Genomic DNA, 21,816 nt, shown 5'->3' with positions numbered 1-21,816 from the left:
GAAGTTATGGCAACTATATTTTTCCCAGAGTCGAGTAAAAACGACAGTTGTAGAATGAATAGTACTTAATAACTTTGGTTTTTTTTGTTTTTTCTTTCATAATTTATTTAGAATAATTCATGTCAAACATTATTAGAGTCTTCTAGACAAGGCACGTCCTCAACTTACATGTTCTCTAAGACCAGATATTTAACTGATTATGTAATCAGCTTCACCACACAATTTCTCTGAAAATTGGCTGTCCTGTCACTAAACCTAGCATGGTGGATTGAGATACAAAACTCATAACTCAAAAAACAAGCTGCGGATGCTATGTGGAAGACAAGCTATCCACTTCAGATTTGCAGTTAGATGATTTTTTAACTATGCAACCGCCAAGTCCCTGATGAGTTTAACCTGAAGCGAACATCTTATTAACAGTAATCCCGCCAGTATCAGGTAACAGCTGCTTTGTATAATACTTGGATCTACGGGACAGATTAATCTTTCTCCTCCGCCTTTCTGGTATTGATTCAATTGAACATTCTGAAAAACCACGTCTCACAAACCTGCATAACAAACAACAGGCGTCATTCTTCAAGAGTGAGCATTGAAGGAATAAATCACCCTATGAAGGAAAGAAAATAAAAAATTATGTAAAGCTTCCCACATTCGTGCCATCAGATGATGACATTCTGGCTACAATTCTCAGTAATTTTTTTTTTACCATAATTCTCAGTAAGTTTTAACCATCCATGTAACATCAATAAATTTGGATTGATTCCCCAACCAAAAACCTGAACTACATTACAGTTTCGTACTCTGTAAAAATAGCATCTCAAACATTACTCCATTAACTAGTAAGCCATATTCAAGCATGTATAGCATGTATTTCAAGTAGCAGGAATTAACCAATCTGCAGTTCGGGTCGTAAGCAAGAAGAGCTTCTCCAATCCAAGAGAAGATGTCTTCTTCTCAATGTAATCTGCAGATATTCAAAATCTAGGAAATTATGGACTGTCCATGTAAGAAGAAACAAAAATGGTAGATATACAAAAACAAATGCAAAAGCAGAAACGGAGCCTAGTACCAACTATTTGAGGTCAGAAATCCACTACATGAATCCTGGTCCTGCAACTTAAGTCACAAGCTACTATGTATTTCCCAATCACCTACTTTATTTTTGGTCTTCCTCTTCCCATAGCACTACCTTCTATGTTGATTAAGTCACTCTTTCTAACAAGTGCCATTGTTGATCTCCAATCAACATATTCAAACCACATGATACATAGCAACAGCTCGGTTAGAAAGAAATTAACTTCTTTAGAAGCCCAAGACTAAACCCATTGCTCAAATCTAACAAAAAGGCCCTTTTGGTCTAGAGAGAAATGCCTATGGTAGTGCAAGAGTCGTTCAATAAAAATAACAATTAATAATCAATACATAAATAAGTCAAAGATTTAATCTAAGAGTTAAGTGTTATTAGAAAGACTCAATGCATTTTAAGTTTTCTAAGGGTCTCCCTTTATCCAATGAGTCTTTTAGTATTTCTATATTATTTAACAAGTCTTTTATTATATTTATGAATTATTCTAGGAGTCGGAGTCCATCCATTTGAAGCCTATAAATAAAGATATCTCTTGTAAAGCAAACCAGACTCCGGATGAATGAAAATAAGTGTCGTTGAAATGCTTGGTGCCTTGATATCTTATTTTTTTCACCTTCTCTTCTCCCTATTATCCTCAAATTCTTTAGAATTACAGCAATCTTATTCTTCTTTTCCTCTTACCCTCTTTTAATTATTAAAATTTCTACCATGTAAAACACGCCATTATCCTAAGCAACAACCCACCTTGTGTTGGCCTACATCACCCCTACAGTTGGTAGATATACAAATAATTAAAATAAGCACAGAATCACAATCATTATGAATTCAGCAGAACCTCTTGCCGAAAATGAATGTGGGTCAATTCACATCATGTCCTATTCTTCCTTTTTTTTAATTGGGTGCCAAATTTCAGTTGCAAAACATCTTGGATCAAAGATGTTTAGTAGCCAAAGATAAAAAATAAATAAATAAGGTAATCCACTATATGTAGCTTTGACCAGAAATGTATGTAAAAAATAACTGTTACTGATATTCCTTCCTATTTATGTTAATCTATGGTATGCGGCATGCGGCATGCCAATCCAGGATGCCACTTTTAGGAGATACATATAATATCATTACAAAAAGAAGGGTGGAATTTTCAGCAACAGGAAAATCATTTGAGGTGCAGTGCGGAAGAGAACAAATGCAAAGTATGAGAACTCTATTATTAAAGTTATTCTTAATATAATTATACCCTTTCAAAAGTTTTTGAAGAAGGAAATATGCTCCGCAAGTATATTAAAATTATAGAAAGAAATGACGAAAGCAACAAGATAAAAGCTATTCAAGTTTTTACAGTATCTTACCAAGTAATTTATCTCCCTGTCCTTGTCCACGGCAATCAGGAGAAACTGCAATAGCAGCAACCTCTGCACATTTCTCCTCTGGGAAAGGAAATAGAGCAGCACAAGCAATGATTTGACCTTCTCTTTCCACAACAATGAAGGAATCCAATTGTTCAAGTAGCTATTAGAAGAAATCAACAAAAAAACATGAAATTGAGTTCAGTTCAGGAAAACAAATACAAAAATAAGAATGATCAGTTATGTACTAAAGAATTTTTTTTTTTTTTGGGCAGATGTACTAAAGAATAATTAGTTTAAAATACAAATATATATATAATGTAAAACAAAATAAAATAAAAAAACACCAGGAGCACAAACCTCTTCATCAGTTCTCATAACCAATGTGCCAGATGCTTCTAAAGGTTGTATAATTTGTCTTATTCCAGAGAGATCTGATACCCTAGCCATTCGGGTTCCTTCATAAACGTCACTAAGAATGGACATTTAGTGCACAAGTCAGTGGATAGATGGAGGAAACCTTAAGTATTAAAGCTAGACTCTTATTAAAACGAAGAAGCTATCCCATGTACCTAGTATTAGATCCTATAACATTATTAATGCATGAAAATGGGAATTCTTTGGCCCAACAATACTTTTTAAAACAAAAGGTAAATATACATTGAGGAACCACTAAAATTTAATCTTTACGCCCAATCCAAGCACACTGAAAACAGGCTCTGATGAACTCCTCCAGTTTTACTAAATGACATTATCACTGTTTATAGTTGTCATTTGGACTTCCAGTAAAATCTGACCAGGCTAGTCAGCCAAAGAATATTGAGAAACAAACTTAAACAAGAAAATCAAAATATGCTGACAGATAATGACGTCAAGGACACAAAGCCAAGGCAATTACGTCACCAATCTATAAAAAAAATTTGGAGACATTTACTGCAAAAGATAGCATACCTAGCCACCATAGTCCCCATTCCATCTCTTTTAAACAATTCCAACAATAAAACTCCCCCTTTAGTGCCATCTAACAGATGAACTCTTTGAACACCTCCCTGGCAATAAATCAGAAACTACCATTGGCTGGGTCCTTGAGACTCAACATATAAAGAAGCTGAAACTTCAAACTATGCAGACACATTATGTGATGTGGTTCGCTTAGACCTGAGAATTTAATGAGTATGCCATGACAGGCACAAAAGCAATTATGATAGTATTTAACCATTCATGCTACGAACTGGTGTGAGAGTCAAGGATTCAGCATTGTGGTAAATGGAAAAGACAGAGTAAGAGAACATAAAGGAAACACCACCACATGCTTAGCATTTTTTGTCAAGTGTTCACATTTTTTAAGTCATAGGGTGAAGGCTTACATATAAACTCAAGTTCTTTATCCCATACACATTTGAAACATTTCGTTTTTAACCACAGCCTCTGAGTTTTGTAGCTAAATAAATTTTAACCTGTCTAAAGCCTGATGTTAGTGTGAACACATATTAGTAAAATAAGATCCCAGCAGTTCCAATCTCATACTAATGTGTGCATACACATATTGAAGTGTAAACCGGAAATTGGTCAATTTGTGGACTTCAACATTATGAAAATGAAATACATGGTTATGAACAAGATGAATGAGCTTTTTGTTGAAGGTGATTATTTGATAAAAAAAACAAAAAAACAAAAAAACAAAAAATCTGTATCAAAAGCAAGCTCTGCAACACCACTCAGGTTTTGATCAGATTTCAGTTTGTCGAACTAGAGACAAACAAAGTAAAAAATTCTTATAACACCCAAGAATATTTTTAGGAGAATAACTTCACTGAATATCCAAATTTCATAAAGTTCATTTTGTAAAGGGTCTATTATGAGCTTACCCTGCAAACAAAGGCTGCAGCAGCCAATTCTGAAAGGTAACCATTTAATCGACTTTGCCGCTCATGTCCCCCAATAGCGAAACCTTGTTCACCAGACCACAATCCATTCCCATTGTCAAAACCAACACCATTGTGAAACCTTGCAGTAAGTTTTTCCTTGAGAGCCTTCCCATTATGTTGATTATCATGTCCGAGACAAGAGAGGTTTTCTTCATCAACGGCTTTCACATAGCTAGCGGCTATCTCACTTTGCTTAGCCCGCTTACGAATCAGCATGTCTGCTTCTTCAAGAGTCAAGAAACGAATAAGACGTCCACTCTCATCAAGAATTGGACCGTCTATTATGCAGATAAGCTTATCTGCTTCAATGGCCAAGGCACAAGCTGTTGCAACTTCATACGTGCTGAAATGCATAAGAGCATAAATCATCAACAACCAAGCACTATACTAGATAAAAGAACAGTTGGGAGCAGAAAATAAGCAATACGCACTGTGTAAGCTTTGTATTTGATAAAAAAGAAAACTATTTATACAACATACTTGCAATTTAAAACTTCTCCAGAGCTGGAATAGCCCAGGTTGCTCAATATCACAATACAACCACCATCAAGCCTTTCACGCATTCGAAGCACGTCTACTTTCTTAACTTCACCTGTTGCCCCATAATCAACACCTGCAACGACTCCCCTTCTCTGCAAAATAAAATATTTAATTCTTTAATAATTTGGTAACCAACAGCAGAAAATTCCAAATCAAGCAAACAACTTAAAGTTGAATGTTGCATTTGAAAGAGTAAGATTCTTACCTTGGCTGCAAGAAAGTTGCCACTAGCAACACTGACACCAACGTCATGCAAACGACTACTGTCACCATGTCGACGAATGTTGCATATGGAGGGTCCTGGAGAAAGCTTTGCCTCTATCATCACAGAAATCCCCCCGGCCGCTTCCATTGAAGCTGCTAGAGATTCTTTGTCAGTTACCCTGTACTGACCAACAAACTTTGGCTTCTTTCCTGCAACAAGTAACAACTAACATGTACCTACTTAATTGGTCCATTACCAGAAAGAACAATATGCATTCATACAAAAATTTAAAAAATCACATTCTGAATACACAATAAGAAACATATGATGAAACACTCACCTCTCTCAGCCAAAAGCTTATCAATTTGCACATGGGTCCCTGGAACAATAACAAACCTGATCCCCAGGTGATGAAGAAAAGCTATATCCTGCATAAAAACCAATATTTAAAATAAATAACCCATGAAAATTAAAAATTACAAAAAACAAAAACAAAAACTTGCTTAAACGAAACTGTAGCACACAAACTCCAACCAACAGAGAGAAAACAAAAAAGAAATGTTCTGTCCCTTGATTGCCATTGTTTGTTGCATTTTCTCAGCAACCAAACAGAAGAGAGAAAATTAGAAAAGGCAGAGGAGACCTGCCTTAAGAATGGGGTCCAAGTAAGGGCTAGACACAATTTCACCGGATATAATGACAACGAAAGTACCGCCGCGGTGGGCCCACAAGTACGGCCAAGCCTCCCGGAACCACCGCACGAACTGCTCGTCCTCCATAGAATTGTAGCTCTCGCCGTCGCTCTCGCTTTCCTCCATCACAGGGCCAAACACATTACTATTATTATTGCTGCTGCACTTGAGTGAGATTCCCATCCTGCCCTTGGCTCTTCCATTATTTACCAGCTGCACCCGCGAGGGCTTCTCGGTGGTTCTGGTTAGAGAACAGTGACGAGGGGAGCGGAGAAGCAGCTTGGTTGCTGTGGCGGTGATTCGGCGGTGGGTTCCTAGAGAGCTGTATGTGGCGGCCATGAGAGTCACACACAGAGAGTGTGCCCTAATTCAACGAGAAATGCTGAGAATGGGAAGCTGCTATGGCGGCAAATGCAATGGGCCCCACACAGAAATTTTGAGTGCCCGGCCACCCCCGCTTCACAATTTTTTGGTCGTTGCTGTTTGTTAGCCAGTCACCCTCATTTCGCACCAATAAAACATATAATACTAGAAATTCTATTCATACCCACTTAATTGCTCACCTGACCCCACCCACCAGTCACTCAGCGGACTCCACCCCTGGCGGGCGACACCTCTCTCCCTCTCTTTCCTGGACGTAAAAGAAAGTCGGAGAGGCTGTCGAGCCCACGACTTTTGGTCCTTGTACAACATATTTTCCTCAACTTGTCAAACACGCATGATAGTGAGTTCAATAAACTCATTGAAGTGAGGAGTTTTATCTTAAAAGATCTTGTTGTAACTTAAAAAAATATCTTATTTAAGTGGTTTATGTAAAATTATTTGGAAGTGCTTTCTCCTGATAGATATTTTTCAAAAAATCTCTTAAAAGCGCAAATATTTTTATTCATTTCTATCAAATGAAACAAAAAATGTTTTTATTAATTTGAAAACGCTTTTAATAGTTTTAAAAATAGTGTCAAACAAGCTCTTAATATACTCAATAATATACAATCATTTATTTAAAAAAATAATTGTATTTGATTCACAATTCTTAACACAACACCTAGCAAGGAGGGGATGTGAAAGGAGTGAGAGGTGGAAGAAAAGAGGGAGGGAGGGAGGGAGGGAGGGAGGGAGAAAGAGAAGAAAAGGGAGAGATAAGAGGGGAGGCATCGGTGAGTGTGGCATGGGACCTCCGAGGTGGGGCGAACTATCGAGTGGGTAGGAGTGGTGGGAACAACTGGCTAGGGGTGGGCCGTGGGCGAGTGGGGTAGCGGGCCTCCAGCGGGAGGCCCTCACGACGGGATATTAGCTCAGTGGTAAAGCATGCCCTTGATAATTGCGTCGTTGTGCTTGGGCTGTGAGGGCACTCAACCATATGGATTATGAGTTTTTTATACGGGCAAACTGCAAAAAACTACTTCAAGTTTGAGGTATGTTGCAAGTCGATACCTCATGTTCAAAAGTTAGCTTTAAGATACCCTAACTAAAGGATGTTGGCTCTAAGGTACCTCTGTTAATTTCTCAATCCATTCCTCTGTTATGTGCTGATGTGGCGATGACCTGGCTAATGACTGGATGCCAAATGGCCTAACAAGAATGTCATGTGGCCTAACATCATGCCACGTCAGAAAAAAAAAAAAAAAACTATTCAAAAATAATTAAAAAATATAAAAACAAAAAAAAATTGAAGAAATTTTATGTTACTTTTAATCTAATTTTATATTATTTAAATTATATGGCATGATGCCAAGCCACGTGGCATTCTTGTTAGGCCATTTGGCATCTAGATACTAGCCAAGTTATTGCCATGTCAGCACATTAATTACATTAAGAAAATATACGGTAATTCCCACAAATATAAGTAATTAAAGAAATTTAGCGTGAGAGCCAAATGAATCGAAAGACTCATATTTGGTTTGGAAAGGGATTGTGGAAGTTTTGAAATGAATGGAAAGATACTCTACTTTCATTAAGTGTTTTATATTACATAATGGAAAACAGAGGACCTTAAAGACTATTGGAAATGACAGGGCTATTAACACACCACTTAAGATTCATACATTGTATCGTGTGACTTGTGACTTTGTGAGTGCAAAAAAAAATTATATTTAACTTCAACTGTAGAGAAGCTAAGTGAGGACTGAGGAGTGGGGTAATAGCATTACTTTTTTCATAGTGACACCAGTACTGAACTAAAGTAACTGCAGTAAACAAGGGATTGGCCTGGTCCAGTAAGTTAGGTAGGTGTTGGCATGTTGCAGTTGGACTCACACTGAAAATCATGGGTTCAACTCAAAATGGAGCTTAATTAAGTTGTTCACTAATTCTCACCAACTATCTTAAATAAGCTTCATTTACCTCAAAAAGAAGTTAGTGTCATGTGTGTGTGTGTGTCAGAGAGCTAGAGAGAGAGAGAGAGAGAGAGAGAGAGCAGTACCTGGAGAATGGCATCCAAGTAAGGACTAGCAACAATCTCAGCAGCTATTACCACAACAAAAGTAGTGCCTCTGTTTAAGAAACTGTAGGGCTGGATTTGCCGGAGGGCCTCCACAAATCTCCTATCTTCCTCTGAAATAGCATAAGCCTCATGACCCTCCCAGCCACACCCTTTAGCAGCTGCCACCAAGTTGAAGTTGCACCTTTTCCTTCTTTTTATTCCCATTTCCTGCCACAGACTACCCATCCCACCAACCCTCTGATTTTTCACTCTCAAACTGTAATTGGAAATTTTGGGTTTGCAGTACTGACTTGAAGAATAAGACCAACTTTGATCATGACCATAATCTTGCTGGTAATTCCATGGCCTTGATCTTAGAGTAGCCATAGTTGTACAAAAACCCAGGAAAGAAATTAATTAAACAAGTTTTGAAATAAAGAAAGATACTTCTAGCTAGCCATCTGGGTAATAGAGACAGCACCAGAAACGCGGCAAAACGTACGATAGAGATGAGAGATGGACCAGATAGTTAGAGAGAACAGAGTCAGCAGAGCAGGGTTAATTAATTAAAATATATAACAAAACAAATTGAGATTTATAGAGTTGCGAATCTGGAAGACACTTGTCCTTATTATATCAACCAAAGCAGAAGCAGTGGCGCCCTGTAGATTGTGAAAGGAACTCATTCTAATTCTCAATTATATATGGACTTTTTAACTTTTATCTTTTCTCTCTATTTAAATATTGTCACTTGCTAGATATTATCAATTTATCATATATATATATGAGAGATTCTTTCTATGGGTGTCACAATGAGGTGAGACTTTAACACATACAACACGAGGATACCCCATTCAAATATTAGTATATCGGACATGAGTCACATGATACATCCTAATAATCCATTTCTTAGTTGCTAAATCATATGTGATTAATATTTAAACTACACCTAATAATATAATCCTAATTATGAGAGAAACATCTCTACCATTCTTTGTTGATAAGATGGTTTCGAAAATTATGATCAATATGTGTGTGTGTATATATATATGGACACATATGTGCATGTCACTTTATAGTTATTGGCATGCATGATATATCATTATATACATTATGAGATTTATGTGCATTAAGTCATTGCATTTGGCCAGCATTGTGGGAAAGTTCAAACACTACCTGTAACACATTTACAAGCAACAGTAATTAAATTGGTTGCATACTTGCATGAATAGCAGGAGACAAATTAATAAAGTTCCTACATTGTACTACATAATTACATATGGTGATGTACGTGGTTCTAGCAATAGGACCATATATATCAACTCCATTTTTGTTCACATACCCAAAGTGTTTCACAGTTTCACTACTGGAGAAGTGGAGAAAATTCCAAAAGGGGGAGACGACAAAAAAAAAAGTGATACATTTATATGGTTGGCCTTCCTCTTTTCTCAAAAAAGAATAAGTAATGAGAATGGATGGGATAAGAGATTAGAATTAGGATATATAGTTTGATTTCCTCAATTTTACTAAAAAAAAAGAAGCATTCTTATATCAGTAAGTTCCACTCCTAATAGAAATTAAGGTGATAAGAAGTACAAGTAGTTTTATTTATTCAATGTGTATTGTTTCTCATGATGCTGATTTATTTATTTTTTTGGTCAAATGGAAGTTCATTAGAAAATGATGCTGATTACTTTCATGTGGAAGTTGAGACATCATTTTATCGATCTGTATACAAAATCTAGACCTTTCATCATATTGGGGGGGTCACGTGAGTTGTAGATAGAACTGATTTGAACTTCACATACACATAGACGGTGGAGATCTGGACAAAATATTATGCAAGGAATATGTCTTACCCTTTAGAGAAATTGTACCATCCCTCCATAATAGAAGAAAGAGATGTGAAGGTACAGAGAATTATGCTAAATTATATAACAAGATTCCAATGGCATATTATGAGTATCTGCTTAATTCCTAATCAGTTGGAACCTGTTCTATTTGTTTGGACCAAGTTAGTTAATAAAATACTCGGTTAATCTTGATGTCTTTAGTAGTCAAGCAATATATAGAGAATAATAGAAAGTTCCTTTCAAGTTTCATCATCGATCAATTTGAAATAAAAAAATAGTGCATGCTTCTTTTATTGCTCACCACTAGTTGTTACATCATTGTACGTTTGTTTTTGGACAAGACATGAAACCAATTATATCAATCCAAAGTGAACATATGCTGTGTGATCAATTTTTGGAATTATTAATTATCGTGTGGTGAAAAATAGTTGTGGTGACTAGAATCTTTTTTTTTTTTTTTTGGCCGGGATGGTGACTAGAATCTTAAAGATCAATGGGACACAAATATGTCGGTTAAAAAACTTCTGACGTTTAAGTTGTGCAAAGAACTCCAAATAGTGCAGAGAGAATTGTGAAGAATGTCTCATTTATTGTATGAATGAATGAGTCTAGACTTTGAGAACTCTTGTGAAACATCCATACGATCACAGCAAAAGAACTAGAGTCCCTCTAAAATTTTTTCTCTCAAAGATAATTTAAAGATCAGATCAAGAACTCATAAAGTTTTGCACAAACAAAGCATTTAGAGAAAACCTATCAAAGGTGCCAAAGTAAAAGTTCTTAAATTGCTCACTTGGCTCCCCAAAATTTTGGTTTATACATTGAAACTACTTTACTATCCATAATCAAGTTTTTAATTCCTTTCTTTTATTCGTTGAACTTTAGAAAACAAAATATAGAATTTACCAAAAAGTAAGGGGTTAAGTGAGGAATTTAAGAGTTCAAATAGAATTATAGAACCACCCTAGAAATAAAGATAGGATGGTAGATACCAGAAAACATCAGATTATAGGAGAAATTTAAACTTGGATATTCTTTTAGAAGAAAAGGAAAAAAAATCAGCTCCAACCTCCTTGGAAGAACTTCAAATCCCCCAACTGCCTACTCTAACCTTTATGGTATCTAACCGGCCAAAAAAAAAAACCCTTTATATATGGTATATAGGTGCTTTTTCTTTTTGGAAAATAATACATAGGATGTCACTATTCCTACCTAATTTTTTTATCAGTAGCCCCAATAATTTAATAAAATATTAATTTTCAATTTCATTCTAATATAAATTGACTATTAAGAACAAACATTTAATTTTAAAAAAATTAATTTTAAGTATACTCAACATCTCCACTCATCTCTCCAACATCTCTATACACCTCTCCTCTTTAACATTTAAAAAACAAAAAACATACAATATGAATTACAAATGTCAGTTCAAATTACAAGACGAAAAATATGTTACAACTCCAAAAGAATAAGTCACAGTGGAAAAAAATGAATATTAATATAGATAAAGCGTCATGTGTAAACTAAGAGTTTGGAACTTCCAGGTCTTGGTCTCCCTAACAATGGGTTGGACTATGATAGCTTAATGAACTGAAATTTGATTGTTTTAGATTGTTTTGCGGATTCAAAGTGCATCCATATTTCCTTTAAATGAAAATTGGGTTTTTGTTATGGCAATAAAAAAAAAAAAAAAAAAAAGGGCTTTTGTTCTTTCATGGATATTGATGGTCTTGAAGTATCAGAAAGACGTGTGTTTTGATTCTTAATGGTTGTGCTCTGCAGCTTTGAAGTTGATGGTTGTTGATGAGTCGTAATCTCTTTTTGTGAAATGGTGTCTATTAGGTAATCTGATTGAAATTTTGTGGATTTGATGGATTAGTTTGGCACAAATCAATCAAAGTGAGTATTTACCCGATGGCGACACCAATAACACCATTGTTAGGGAGAAGAAGCAAGAGCTCAAGGAGATCAAGAGAAGATGCCTGTGTCGGCGATGGCGGGTTATGACGATGTGAAGGAGATGTTGGGTGTGTTTAGTAGAATTGTTGGGTACTTGGGGTGTGAAGTTGGGTTTTAATAAGGATAGTTTAGGAAAATATATTGGGTATACCAATAAGTTTTAACATTTTCTAAAATGAAAGTGGGTGCAAAGAGTATATTAAAACTACTGATAAAAAAATTAGGTCCAAATAGCGACACACTAATACTTATTCCGACTATTTTTTTCAATTTTTTTTTCTCAAATCTATGTACTGCAACGTATGCACACCACATCCATTGCACTAAAACGAAAACAATATGGTAAAAGTGCGAAACCCAACCTGAGATTATCATATAAGTTGGGGGAAAAACGAGAGCTAAATACATTGTCCTTTTTTCAGTACAAATGAGACTAAAAAGGCAGAGGAGGTTTGAACTATGACCTAATATTGGAACTATAAGCCAGGAGGAGGTTATTTCAAGGAATGGGGGCTTTTTGGCCTGTGAGATTTCGTGCAGATAGAGGAGAGAAGGATTGAGAAAGATGAGAAGATGAGAAGCTGGAGATTGTGAGGTGGGAGGACTTTGTCTGATCACTAATGGAGGGCTCTTATTTTTATTTTTTGGAGGAGAGGGGGTTGGATTATTTGGAAGATTTGGGGAGTAGGAGAAAGAACTAGTTTGTGCCTTGTGGGTTGAAATTGGGATATTGGTAACCAGGTTAGCTGACATGACAAACCATGCCAAACCATCTTTAATTGCATCACCAAACATTAGCATAGCAACATACTTGCCGACTATGAGCTGTAGCCCAATGTCACAAGTGTTGGTTGCGGTCATCTATCACTAATTCCACTATTAGAATTTAGAAAGATCATCTATCACTATTAGAAAGTTGAGCCTATATGGGTGGAAAAAGGTGAAAAGGACTGGAGAATGCTACCTCTTTATTGTACAACAAAGCATTAGATCCAACCAAAAGACAAAGGAGAACATAAAAGTATTTAAGGGAAATTAAAACAACAGGTGGAGGGATTCTTCAAAGATAATCCATAAGAAAATAGCATCATATCAAATACTTATTGTCATCTACAGAAAGAGGGAAGTAACAAGTAGTTCCATCATGCTCAAATTTTGACCATGGGAATTGTTACAGAATTCAGAGACATCATGCATATACTCTCCAAGCCATTAATCACAGAAAATGTACACAACTCCATCATAAGAAACTGGAATCAGCAGTTTACCGGGAATTTATTGTACCCGGATGTGTATGTGAGTAAAAGAGTCGTGAATTCATAACACTTTTTTTGTGTGGAGCCAAAACTGTGAGTGGCTTTTGGTATCAATACCAGCCCAGTATTGTAGAATAATATGAACAAACAATAGCTGACCAGATGACAATGTCGAAAAATGAACATAAACTGCTGTTATTATTCAATTCCACAACTAATTTTCTTCACAAAAATATATCAGTAAAATTCTTGAGTCGCATTACATATTACCAAACGAAAAACCACTGTCAAACATAAGACAGTAACACTTAACTAAACTTGAATGAGATGTTACCCCTAAGATAAAGCAATCATGAATGAAGCATCGAATCTCCTTCAGAAACAAGCATCCAAAAGGCAACAACAGCAAAGTGCCGCTAAACTGCACAAGACATCAAAAATAGATACCGTTAATTATCTCAAAGTTCACATATAAAATAACTTATTTGGCTTCAATTTTTTCTTTCCTAATAATTAACTAGTATTTGAGAACTTGGTCACTTGTGATCAAGAATTCAAGATTATCAGCAATACAATTTGGCACAGTCATATTACAAAGATTGCATTCAGATTCCCATCAAAACACTTCCTAGGACAATAGGACATCGATATCCAAATAATTGTTTCCCTTTTGGTCATAGATAATTAGATATGCAAATAATAATTTGTTTTATTAAGAGGAAAGTACACCTTCTTAGGCTGTTAGGCAATAATCGCTCATAAGTCATAAGGAAAGAAATCAAACAAAAAAAGGAGGAAACTTTGAAACACCAAAATTATAAGATACAGAGAGAAGGAGAGTGTGGGCTTACCATCCTTCAAGGCAACTAGAGTTTTGTTGCCGAGGAGGAGGCTGCTGGGCATACTGCGGAGGATACCCTTGTTGTGGTGGGTACCCTTGCGGTGGGTAACCTTGTTGAGGGTAGCCCTGTGGAGGGTACCCTGGTGGAGGATAAGCATCCTTTGGAGGATACCCTGTTGAGTGTTGATGATCAATCCATCAAAAATTGTCAAAAGACCAAAACAAACCGACACAAGTGAAAAATAAAACTGGAGAAGCCAAAACCAAAACCAAAACCAAAACCAAAATAGACATCAGACATACCTTGTGGTGGAGGAACACCAACTGGGGCCTGCTGCTGATTGTAGTAACTCATTCTCTTTGTTTGAGATTCTGAGTCTGTTCCTAACAACAACAACAAGAACAACAAAAACCTGTTTTTTTTTAAAGAACTTGAGCAAAATAACAACTGGGTTTTGTTTGAAAAGTAGTGGAAGTATGAGATTTTATAAAGACTTTTATAAGGGTACTTGGAAGGCGGCTTAAGATTTGAGAACTGAACCTGAAACGAAATTTCCCTCAAATCAAGTAAGCTGAGGAAACCGACTCTATTGGGCGGTGAGAGAGGAGACGCGGTTTCTACGCTGCTTTAGCCACACACAAAAAGAGGACGAATAATGAAAGATAAAGTAGTTAGCATAGAATGCAGATTTAATTATGTAGTGGAATTCCTTTTCCCCGTATACTACCTACTAGTTTCAGTGTTTCACAGTCGTTCTACTAAACAAGTTTCTGACTTTCTCCTTTGGCCAAAAAAAAAAAGTTTCTGACTTTCTCGTATTAATACTCGATTCTGTGAACACACGTGCACATCATGCATGTGTGAGAAAAAGTATTTACTTTTTTCTTTAAACAAAATTGGAAAAGTATTCATTATCTTTCTTCTAGAATTGTAGGGTGTTTCCTAATTCCTATATTTGACATTTGACAAGCATAGTTCGTGCACCTTGATTAGTAGGTAATTCACTTCCCATTAACAATTGGATATGCGTCATAGATATCATATTTTAAAAAGGGTAAATTACACAAAAGTACTTCAACTAACCACTCTAATTCACTTGAGTACCCCAATTAAAAAAAGTTGCTCAGAGGTACCTCAATTACTAATTTTGCACACCCAGCTACCTCCGTCAACTTTTCCGTCTGAGGACTGTTAACTGCCTACGTGGCGTGCTGATATGGTTTTAAAAAAATGCCACGTGGACAAAAAAATAATAAAAAATTAAATAAACTTTAAAAAATGAAATAATTATTTTAAAAACTTAAAAAAAAAACCCAGCAACCCAGCAACCTCGCATCCCCGATCCCTCCTCCCTCCGCCTCCCCCCGTCGGCCACCCAACCCACCCACCTCCCTCCCCCTCTACAGCCACCAGCTTCACCCTTCCCCTTCCCTTTCCTACCACCTTCACTGCAGATCGCGTCGGCCACCCAATTAACCAGCGTCAAGCCCTCCTCCCTCTTTATCTTCTTCTTCTGCAAACACCTCCAGCCATGGCTACAAATATGAGGGACCAGATTGAAGTCTGAGAACTGAATCTAGCCCCGCCCCTCCCTTCCTCGCCCAACCAAGCCCCCTCACCAAGCCCCAGCCCCAGCCCCGCCTTGCCCAGATCTGCTCGCCGCGCCCAGCCTTACCCCGACAAGCCACGCCGAGCCTTGCCACGCCCAGTTGCTCCCAGCTTTGCCACACCCAGCAGTGCCTAGCCTTGCCAATCTTTTTGTCTGATGGTGGGTCACTGAATTGGGTGGCCGACGCGGGGGAGGAGGGCTCGGGGCTGGGGTTTCGGAGAGAGAGAGAGAGAGAGAGAGAGAGAGAGAGAGAGAGAGAGAGAGAGAGAGGGAGGGGCGGGGAAAGAGAGGGTGGGTGGCTGGGGTCGGTGACAAGGTGGCTGGGGTCGGAGGGGTGGGTGGCTGGGTTGTGTGGGTCTCGGAGGGAGGGGTGGGAGGCGGGGGGAGGGGTGCTGCAACAGTGCTCCATTTTTTCTTTATTTTTTTTGTTTTTTTAATTTAATTATTGTGTTTTTAATTTTTTTAGTTTTTTAAAATAATTATTTCATTTTTTAAAGTTTATTTAATTTTTTATTATTTTTTTGTCCACGTGGCATTTTTTAAAAACCATATCAGCACGCCACGTAGGCAGTTAACAGTACTCAGACGGAAAAGTTGACGGAAGTACCTGGGTGTGCAAAATCAGTAATTGAGGTACCTCTGAGCAACTTTTTTTAATTGGGGTACTCAAGTGAATTAGGGTGGTTAGTTGAGGTACTTTTGTGTAATTTGCTCTTAATTAAACTAATACTTTACGCAAATTCAAAATAATAAAACAGGACTTATTTTGAGTACCTATAATATAAAACATGACTTTGATTACAACCCTTATCCACAAATATAAATGATACTATTTATTTTATTGATTTTAACTTTTCCCTGAAAGGTTCCATTTCTTTTTTTAAATTAATGAAAAAAATAGAAAAAACAATAAATAAGTACAAGTTTTTTTTAATTTCATTTTGTAGGAAAGAAGAAAACAAATAAAGTATGAAAAGCTAAGCGTCCAAAATGAAACAAAAAAAAAAAAGGGGTAAGGCGTGCTTGTAATGTCACGCAATGCATTCACATTGACAGCTTCGTTTATAAATCTAGCTCAAATTACTACATTTGGTTCAATGTGGAAGAAATTACTTTCAAATAATATATATAGACCCCTTCAAGTGTGGGATTCCATAAATAATTTTATTTGTGGGATCCCTCATAGGACTCACTCCATATGATATTTCAACGATCCGAACAGTCTATTCTTTAAGTCTCTATTCAAAGATCATCCTTGCAAAAAATTAGCCAAATTGAAAATCATTTGTCTATCAAAATTTGATCAAACAAATAGACGAACCAAATATTTTTGACAAAACTGTCTATTTGTTTGATCAAAAGTTAGATAGGCAAATAATTTCCAATTTGACTAATTTTTTGTAAAGATGATCTATGAATAGAGACCTAAAAAATAGACGGTTCGGATTATTGAAAAACTACATAGAGTAAGCTCATTCGCCCCATCCCACAAATAAGCTTAAATGTGGAATCTCACACTTGAATGAGCTTATATATATATATATATATATATATATATATATATAAAACAAGAAAAGCTTTGCTTTACATTGGTGGACATATGCATGATTCAGAAATCTGAATATACACCCGATCATGTACAAATATGCAATGATATTCTCCTTACCAACAAAAGAGAAGGAAATGTGCAATGATATGCATGTTGAACATTTAGCAGCAAAGAGCCAATACACCAATTTTGCACCTCAGATATTGGCTTGAATTTGTAGTCTTAATGTAAGATGGAAATACTAACCAAAAAAAAAAAAATGTAAGATGGAAATACATGGATTATTCAAACTACGGAACACGCAGTACTGAGTATTGAACCCCAGTAATCATCTTACAAAAACACAAATCATCTAAAGAAAAGGGCGAGTGATCATAGGTTCCCATGAATATACATTATTTCATTTCATCACCATCAATTATCAGGCTTTAACAAGGTCCTCAAGTGCCTTCGAGATCTGTGGCTCCGTCAAACCTTCCAAACGAATGCCCCTCTCCACGCCCATGTCTGTTTAAAAATCAAAGGTAATGAAAGATGAAACAATGGTGCAACATTCAAGTTAACAGCACGGAACACTAAAGAACCAGCAAAAGAACTTACATAGCTTGAATAAATGTACATTAAAGATGGGCAATATCATACCATGATCCATTATGCATACTAGAAAAATGTGGGTCATTAAGTACATGCATGGTGCCCTTAGTTGTGAATGTAGAATGAATGGTAGCATTCATCAAGTATTCATGCGAATACATTGCTGTTAATCCACACCCAAAAATGATGACTAGATAGGTAACAGTTGTTATCCACTAGGGTGATGGCATTGGCAGGCAGACTCAGGTCTTTTCATCCCTAAGGTTGCTTACTTGCTTAGTTGAAAACTCCCCATAACATCTACGATACTTTTAAAATCGAGAGTAAAGTCAAAACGTTGGGATTCCTAAGGGAGTTTCTTACCAAAGAAAAGAAAAAAATGGAAAAAAACATTGGCTCCAAGTTAAAACAATCCTAAAAACTAGATGCTGGAGGTTAGCTACAACAATCATAGTTTGACCATCCAACAAAGACATGTTCCGTTGTCAGTCATCATGGTCCATTCACTGTCCTAACTTAATTTTTAGTGTGGCTTTTCTTCCTGCTCTTGACCTCTGGTGGCATCTCCAACAAAAGCAAGATAACTAAATTTGGTACCACCAATCACCCAGCAAGTAAAACTAATATACGCTGATCAGAGAAACAGTGCCAACATTTATGAGTTGACATGAACTGTTGCTTTGATAAAACTTACATCTCTTCAGACCTAAGAAAAAAGGAATAAAGCTTACATCTTTGAAACTTCAATAGTTATCAGTTATCCTCATTATTAGAGATTTTCGTATTGCAGCCTTCGAATAAAGCTTTAAAAACATGGTTTCAGTCATACTTATGAAACGCTGAAGAAAAGAAACGTGCAACCAGAACATATTCAAGTTTGTCAATAAATGCTGTCATTTTAGTTCCTAGCCCTTACAGATAAAACCCATGTTCCCCACTGAACTTGAGAAACAATAGTGAAAGGTCTCAACCATCCTTTCCCTTATCTAAGCAGTTTCCACAACATGGGTAACTTTGTATGATCACTTTTCTAATTTTAAAGGGTAAAGAGATCAGCTAATAAAAGAAAAAGGTATCATAAATCTAGAATGCAAATATGTCACGGCCATGGGAGAGCAGCTTATGAACCTTCACAAAATTGGAAGCAAAAACTAATGATGACACATAATATTTTCATGAATTTAAGCATTATAAATTCCAAAGGCACTGAGAAATGTTAGAAAAAAGAACAAAACAAAACAAAAGAAAGGTGGGGAAGAGTGGGAATTTACCATATCGAGCCCATAACTGAGGCTCAATCCCACTGCATTCACGAATCAAGATGGGCAATTTGGGATTCAATTTCTTGAGATCCTTGTAATTTTTCTCGACAAATGTTCTGCAAATACAAAGAGATTAACATTGTTATTGATGCTAGCACTTAGCAGTGATTAAGAAAGAAAGGGAAAGAGGGAATGCAAGGAGGACCTGGTGAGTGCGCTTGAAGGGGACGATTGGCAGAGTAGAATCCTCAGCTCCTTTAAGTTCCGAGATAGCTGTTGTCTCCAGGCCATTTTCTTGGTCTCTCGGTCTCGGACTCTCTCTCCTCTGCTTGGCTCACGAATGAAGAAGATTCAGGTTGTGCGAAGCGAATGTTTTATGAGACAAACGACTTGTCGTGCAGTTTTAACGACATGACGTTGGAAGTGTTGTGATGAGCATTTAGGATAATAACAGTAATACTAGATGGCTTGTGACTTAGGCCCCCATTTTACCAAAAAAAAAAAAACAGATGGCTTGTGAGTTGTGACTTTTGTATCAGCTGTAAGACTATAAGTAAAAAAAGTACCACATTAACTCGATAGGGTTAGAATAATAATTAGTGTTTATAGTACTACTCAATTCTAAATAGCATTGAAAGTGAGTCTAATTACAATTTGGTACTCCTGTTAGATTAAGCCAGGTTCCACTAAGATTGTCACTTCATTTGCGTCTATTTTGCCCTCTAGTTTTTCAACGTAATTAGAGGAAACAAGTTCTAACCAAATAAAACACTAGCATGTCATCAACATTATTTGGTGATTAAATTGTTAATGACATGCTTACTAATTGTAAGAACGAGGCTTATCAATTGTACGATCAAGAGTGTGTGTTAAATATCGACTTGTTAGTCACAAAAAATAAAAAAATTGTTCTTTACTAGTGCTAAAAAATAGTGAATTAACTGCACATATAGATATAAAATTTCGAACCTCATAATCGCTCTTGCTTCTCTCCATATATCAAAATTGATCACAATCAAAGAAAAGCAAGAAAAGAGAAAAAGCTTGAAGAATAAGCTCTGAATTTCATTGATTAAGTTACAGCATGAATGAGCCAATGAAGGAGCCAAAGGCTTTATACATTAACAACTAAAACTAGTCTTCTAACAAACTTTAACAAACTCGTTACTTTCTAACTAATGCCACATGTCACAATCTTACAGACCTTTTACTAACTAAATCACTAACCACCAAGCTACTGACAACTGTACAGTCAACATCCCCTCTCAACCTCAAAAAAGGAACTAAGTCTGAGGTTGCAACAATGTTGATGATGTAAAGGGCTATGGAGACCCTTGGTAAGAACATCTCTACACTGAACCCTTTCTCTAACATTGTGAAAATTTGTATCAAGATGTTTAATCTGAGAATGAAACACTAGATTGGTGCCTAAAGCAAGAGCAGAAAGATTATCACATCGAATGAGAGGAGGATAAGGGAGAACAACATGCAGATCCTTAAGAACATTTATAAGCCAAGAAAGATCAGAGACAATATTAGTCAGTGCCCTATATTCAGCTTATGTGGAGCTTCTGACCACAATACCTTGCCTTTTGGATTGCCAAGAAACAGGAGTACCAGCAACATAGACTATATAACCAGTTGTAGATATTCTATCATTGATATCGCCTCCCCAATTAGAGTCACTATAAGCTGTTAATTCCATGTGACTAGAATGATTATGAAGACCATAGGTTAAAGTCCCTTGCACATACCTCAAAATCTTCTTAACTGCATCAAAATGTGTCTCTGTAGGTCTGGCCATAAACTGACAAACAGTGTTGGTGGCATAGGAAATATCAGGTCTGGTGAAAGTAAGATATTGGAGAGCACCTACCAGACTCCTGTAGAGTGTAGGATCTGAGAGAGGATCTTCTTCATTTTTAGCCAACTGCAAATGAGGTTTACATGGAGAATTGCATGGTTTTCAATTTGCCAGACTAGCCTTTATAAGTATATCCCTGGCATATTTCTCCTAACAAACATAGATATTACCATTTTGCTTATATTTAATCTGCAATCTGAGAAAATATGTCAACTTACCAAGATCTTTCAAATCAAATGTCAGACTCAATTCATCAATCACATGCTGAACTTCTTGAGACTGTGAACCAGTGATGATAATATCATCAACATAAAGTAATAGAAGAACCACATTAGCAACACAAGTCTTAACAAACAAACTAGGGTTTGAATGTGAAGATTTAAAATGAATAGAGGGAAGAAAACCTGTGAACTTCTCATTCCATGCCTTAGGAGCTTGCTTCAAGCTATAAAGGGATTTTTGAAGAAAATAAACATGATCCTCAAAACCCTGGGGTTGTTTCATATAAACTTCTTCTTTCAAGTATCCATGAAGAAAAACATTCTTCACATCAAGTTGTTTCAATTCCCACTTCAACTGGGCTGCAAGAGCAAGAACCAATCTCACTGTTGAATGTCTCACCACATGACTGAATGTTTCCGCATAATCCAATCTCATCTCATGACTAAACCCTTGTGCCACCAATCTAGTTTTATATCTAGATAGTGTGCCATATGGATTCTTTTTCAATCGATAGACCCACTTGTAGCCGACAACATTTATATTCAGTGGTCTAGGAACAAGTTTCCATGTACCATGAGCATGCAAG

The 21,816-nt window shown here is 36.6% G+C and overlaps 3 protein-coding genes across 6 annotated transcripts; all 3 read right to left on the bottom strand.

Moving 5' to 3' along the window:
• Positions 1 to 62: 62 nt before the first annotated feature.
• On the bottom strand, positions 63 to 8,862 carry LOC147284295 (putative amino-acid acetyltransferase NAGS1, chloroplastic). 3 transcript variants are annotated; one of them, XM_086244319.1, is made up of 10 exons: positions 8,221 to 8,834; positions 5,447 to 5,534; positions 5,107 to 5,315; positions 4,842 to 4,993; positions 4,302 to 4,704; positions 3,385 to 3,482; positions 2,794 to 2,905; positions 2,437 to 2,596; positions 892 to 964; positions 63 to 548 (listed from the first exon to the last, which is right to left on the bottom strand). In XM_086244319.1, exons 1-10 carry the CDS (start codon positions 8,605 to 8,607, stop codon positions 392 to 394), a joined length of 1,839 nt encoding a protein of 612 aa, XP_086100445.1. In that variant the 5' UTR covers positions 8,608 to 8,834; the 3' UTR covers positions 63 to 391. The 3 variants fall into 3 exon arrangements, with proteins under 3 accessions (XP_086100445.1, XP_086100446.1, XP_086100447.1); XM_086244320.1 differs by lacking the exon at positions 8,221 to 8,834 and adding an exon at positions 5,754 to 6,458; XM_086244321.1 differs by lacking the exon at positions 892 to 964 and having other exon boundaries at positions 406 to 548; positions 8,221 to 8,862.
• A 4,605-nt stretch (positions 8,863 to 13,467) lies between these two features.
• On the bottom strand, positions 13,468 to 14,846 carry WIH1 (cysteine-rich TM module stress tolerance protein). 2 transcript variants are annotated; one of them, XM_086244543.1, is made up of 4 exons: positions 14,671 to 14,846; positions 14,433 to 14,507; positions 14,140 to 14,302; positions 13,468 to 13,709 (listed from the first exon to the last, which is right to left on the bottom strand). In XM_086244543.1, exons 2-4 carry the CDS (start codon positions 14,482 to 14,484, stop codon positions 13,664 to 13,666), a joined length of 261 nt encoding a protein of 86 aa, XP_086100669.1. In that variant the 5' UTR covers positions 14,485 to 14,507; positions 14,671 to 14,846; the 3' UTR covers positions 13,468 to 13,663. The 2 variants fall into 2 exon arrangements, with proteins under 2 accessions (XP_086100669.1, XP_086100668.1); XM_086244542.1 differs by having other exon boundaries at positions 14,433 to 14,513; positions 14,671 to 14,845.
• A 2,693-nt stretch (positions 14,847 to 17,539) lies between these two features.
• Positions 17,540 to 19,508, bottom strand: LOC147284293 (NADH dehydrogenase [ubiquinone] 1 alpha subcomplex subunit 2-like). The gene is made up of 3 exons (XM_086244992.1): positions 19,350 to 19,508; positions 19,154 to 19,260; positions 17,540 to 17,795 (listed from the first exon to the last, which is right to left on the bottom strand). Exons 1-3 carry the CDS (start codon positions 19,433 to 19,435, stop codon positions 17,710 to 17,712), a joined length of 279 nt encoding a protein of 92 aa, XP_086101118.1. The 5' UTR covers positions 19,436 to 19,508; the 3' UTR covers positions 17,540 to 17,709.
• Positions 19,509 to 21,816: the final 2,308 nt, after the last annotated feature.

Source organism: Dryas octopetala, chromosome 5 (assembly GCF_963921425.1).
Source record: "Dryas octopetala chromosome 5, drDryOcto1.1, whole genome shotgun sequence".
NCBI classification, from domain to species: domain Eukaryota; kingdom Viridiplantae; phylum Streptophyta; class Magnoliopsida; order Rosales; family Rosaceae; genus Dryas; species Dryas octopetala.
Note: the sequence above shows the minus strand (reverse complement) of the source record. Positions and strands in the feature narration are given on the sequence as shown.

What these genes read in the sequence shown, in the direction of transcription:
- LOC147284295 (XM_086244319.1), bottom strand. Translation starts at nt 8,607, where the DNA reads ATGGCTACTCTAAGATCAAGGCCATGGAATTACCAGCAAGATTATGGT. An exon ending in GCAACTTTCTTGCAGCCAAG is followed by an intron (nt 4,994 to 5,106) that starts GTAAGAATCTTA and finishes TTTATTTTGCAG; the next exon opens with AGAAGGGGAGTCGTTGCAGG. An exon ending in GGAGAAGTTTTAAATTGCAA is followed by an intron (nt 4,705 to 4,841) that starts GTATGTTGTATA and finishes TATGCATTTCAG; the next exon opens with CACGTATGAAGTTGCAACAG.
- WIH1 (XM_086244543.1), bottom strand. Translation starts at nt 14,484, where the DNA reads ATGAGTTACTACAATCAGCAGCAGGCCCCAGTTGGTGTTCCTCCACCA. An exon ending in TGGTGTTCCTCCACCACAAG is followed by an intron (nt 14,303 to 14,432) that starts GTATGTCTGATG and finishes AACACTCAACAG; the next exon opens with GGTATCCTCCAAAGGATGCT. An exon ending in TCTAGTTGCCTTGAAGGATG is followed by an intron (nt 13,710 to 14,139) that starts GTAAGCCCACAC and finishes TGTCTTGTGCAG; the next exon opens with TTTAGCGGCACTTTGCTGTT.
- LOC147284293 (XM_086244992.1), bottom strand. Translation starts at nt 19,435, where the DNA reads ATGGCCTGGAGACAACAGCTATCTCGGAACTTAAAGGAGCTGAGGATT. An exon ending in CCTTCAAGCGCACTCACCAG is followed by an intron (nt 19,261 to 19,349) that starts GTCCTCCTTGCA and finishes TTGTATTTGCAG; the next exon opens with AACATTTGTCGAGAAAAATT. An exon ending in TCAGTTATGGGCTCGATATG is followed by an intron (nt 17,796 to 19,153) that starts GTAAATTCCCAC and finishes ATTTTTAAACAG; the next exon opens with ACATGGGCGTGGAGAGGGGC.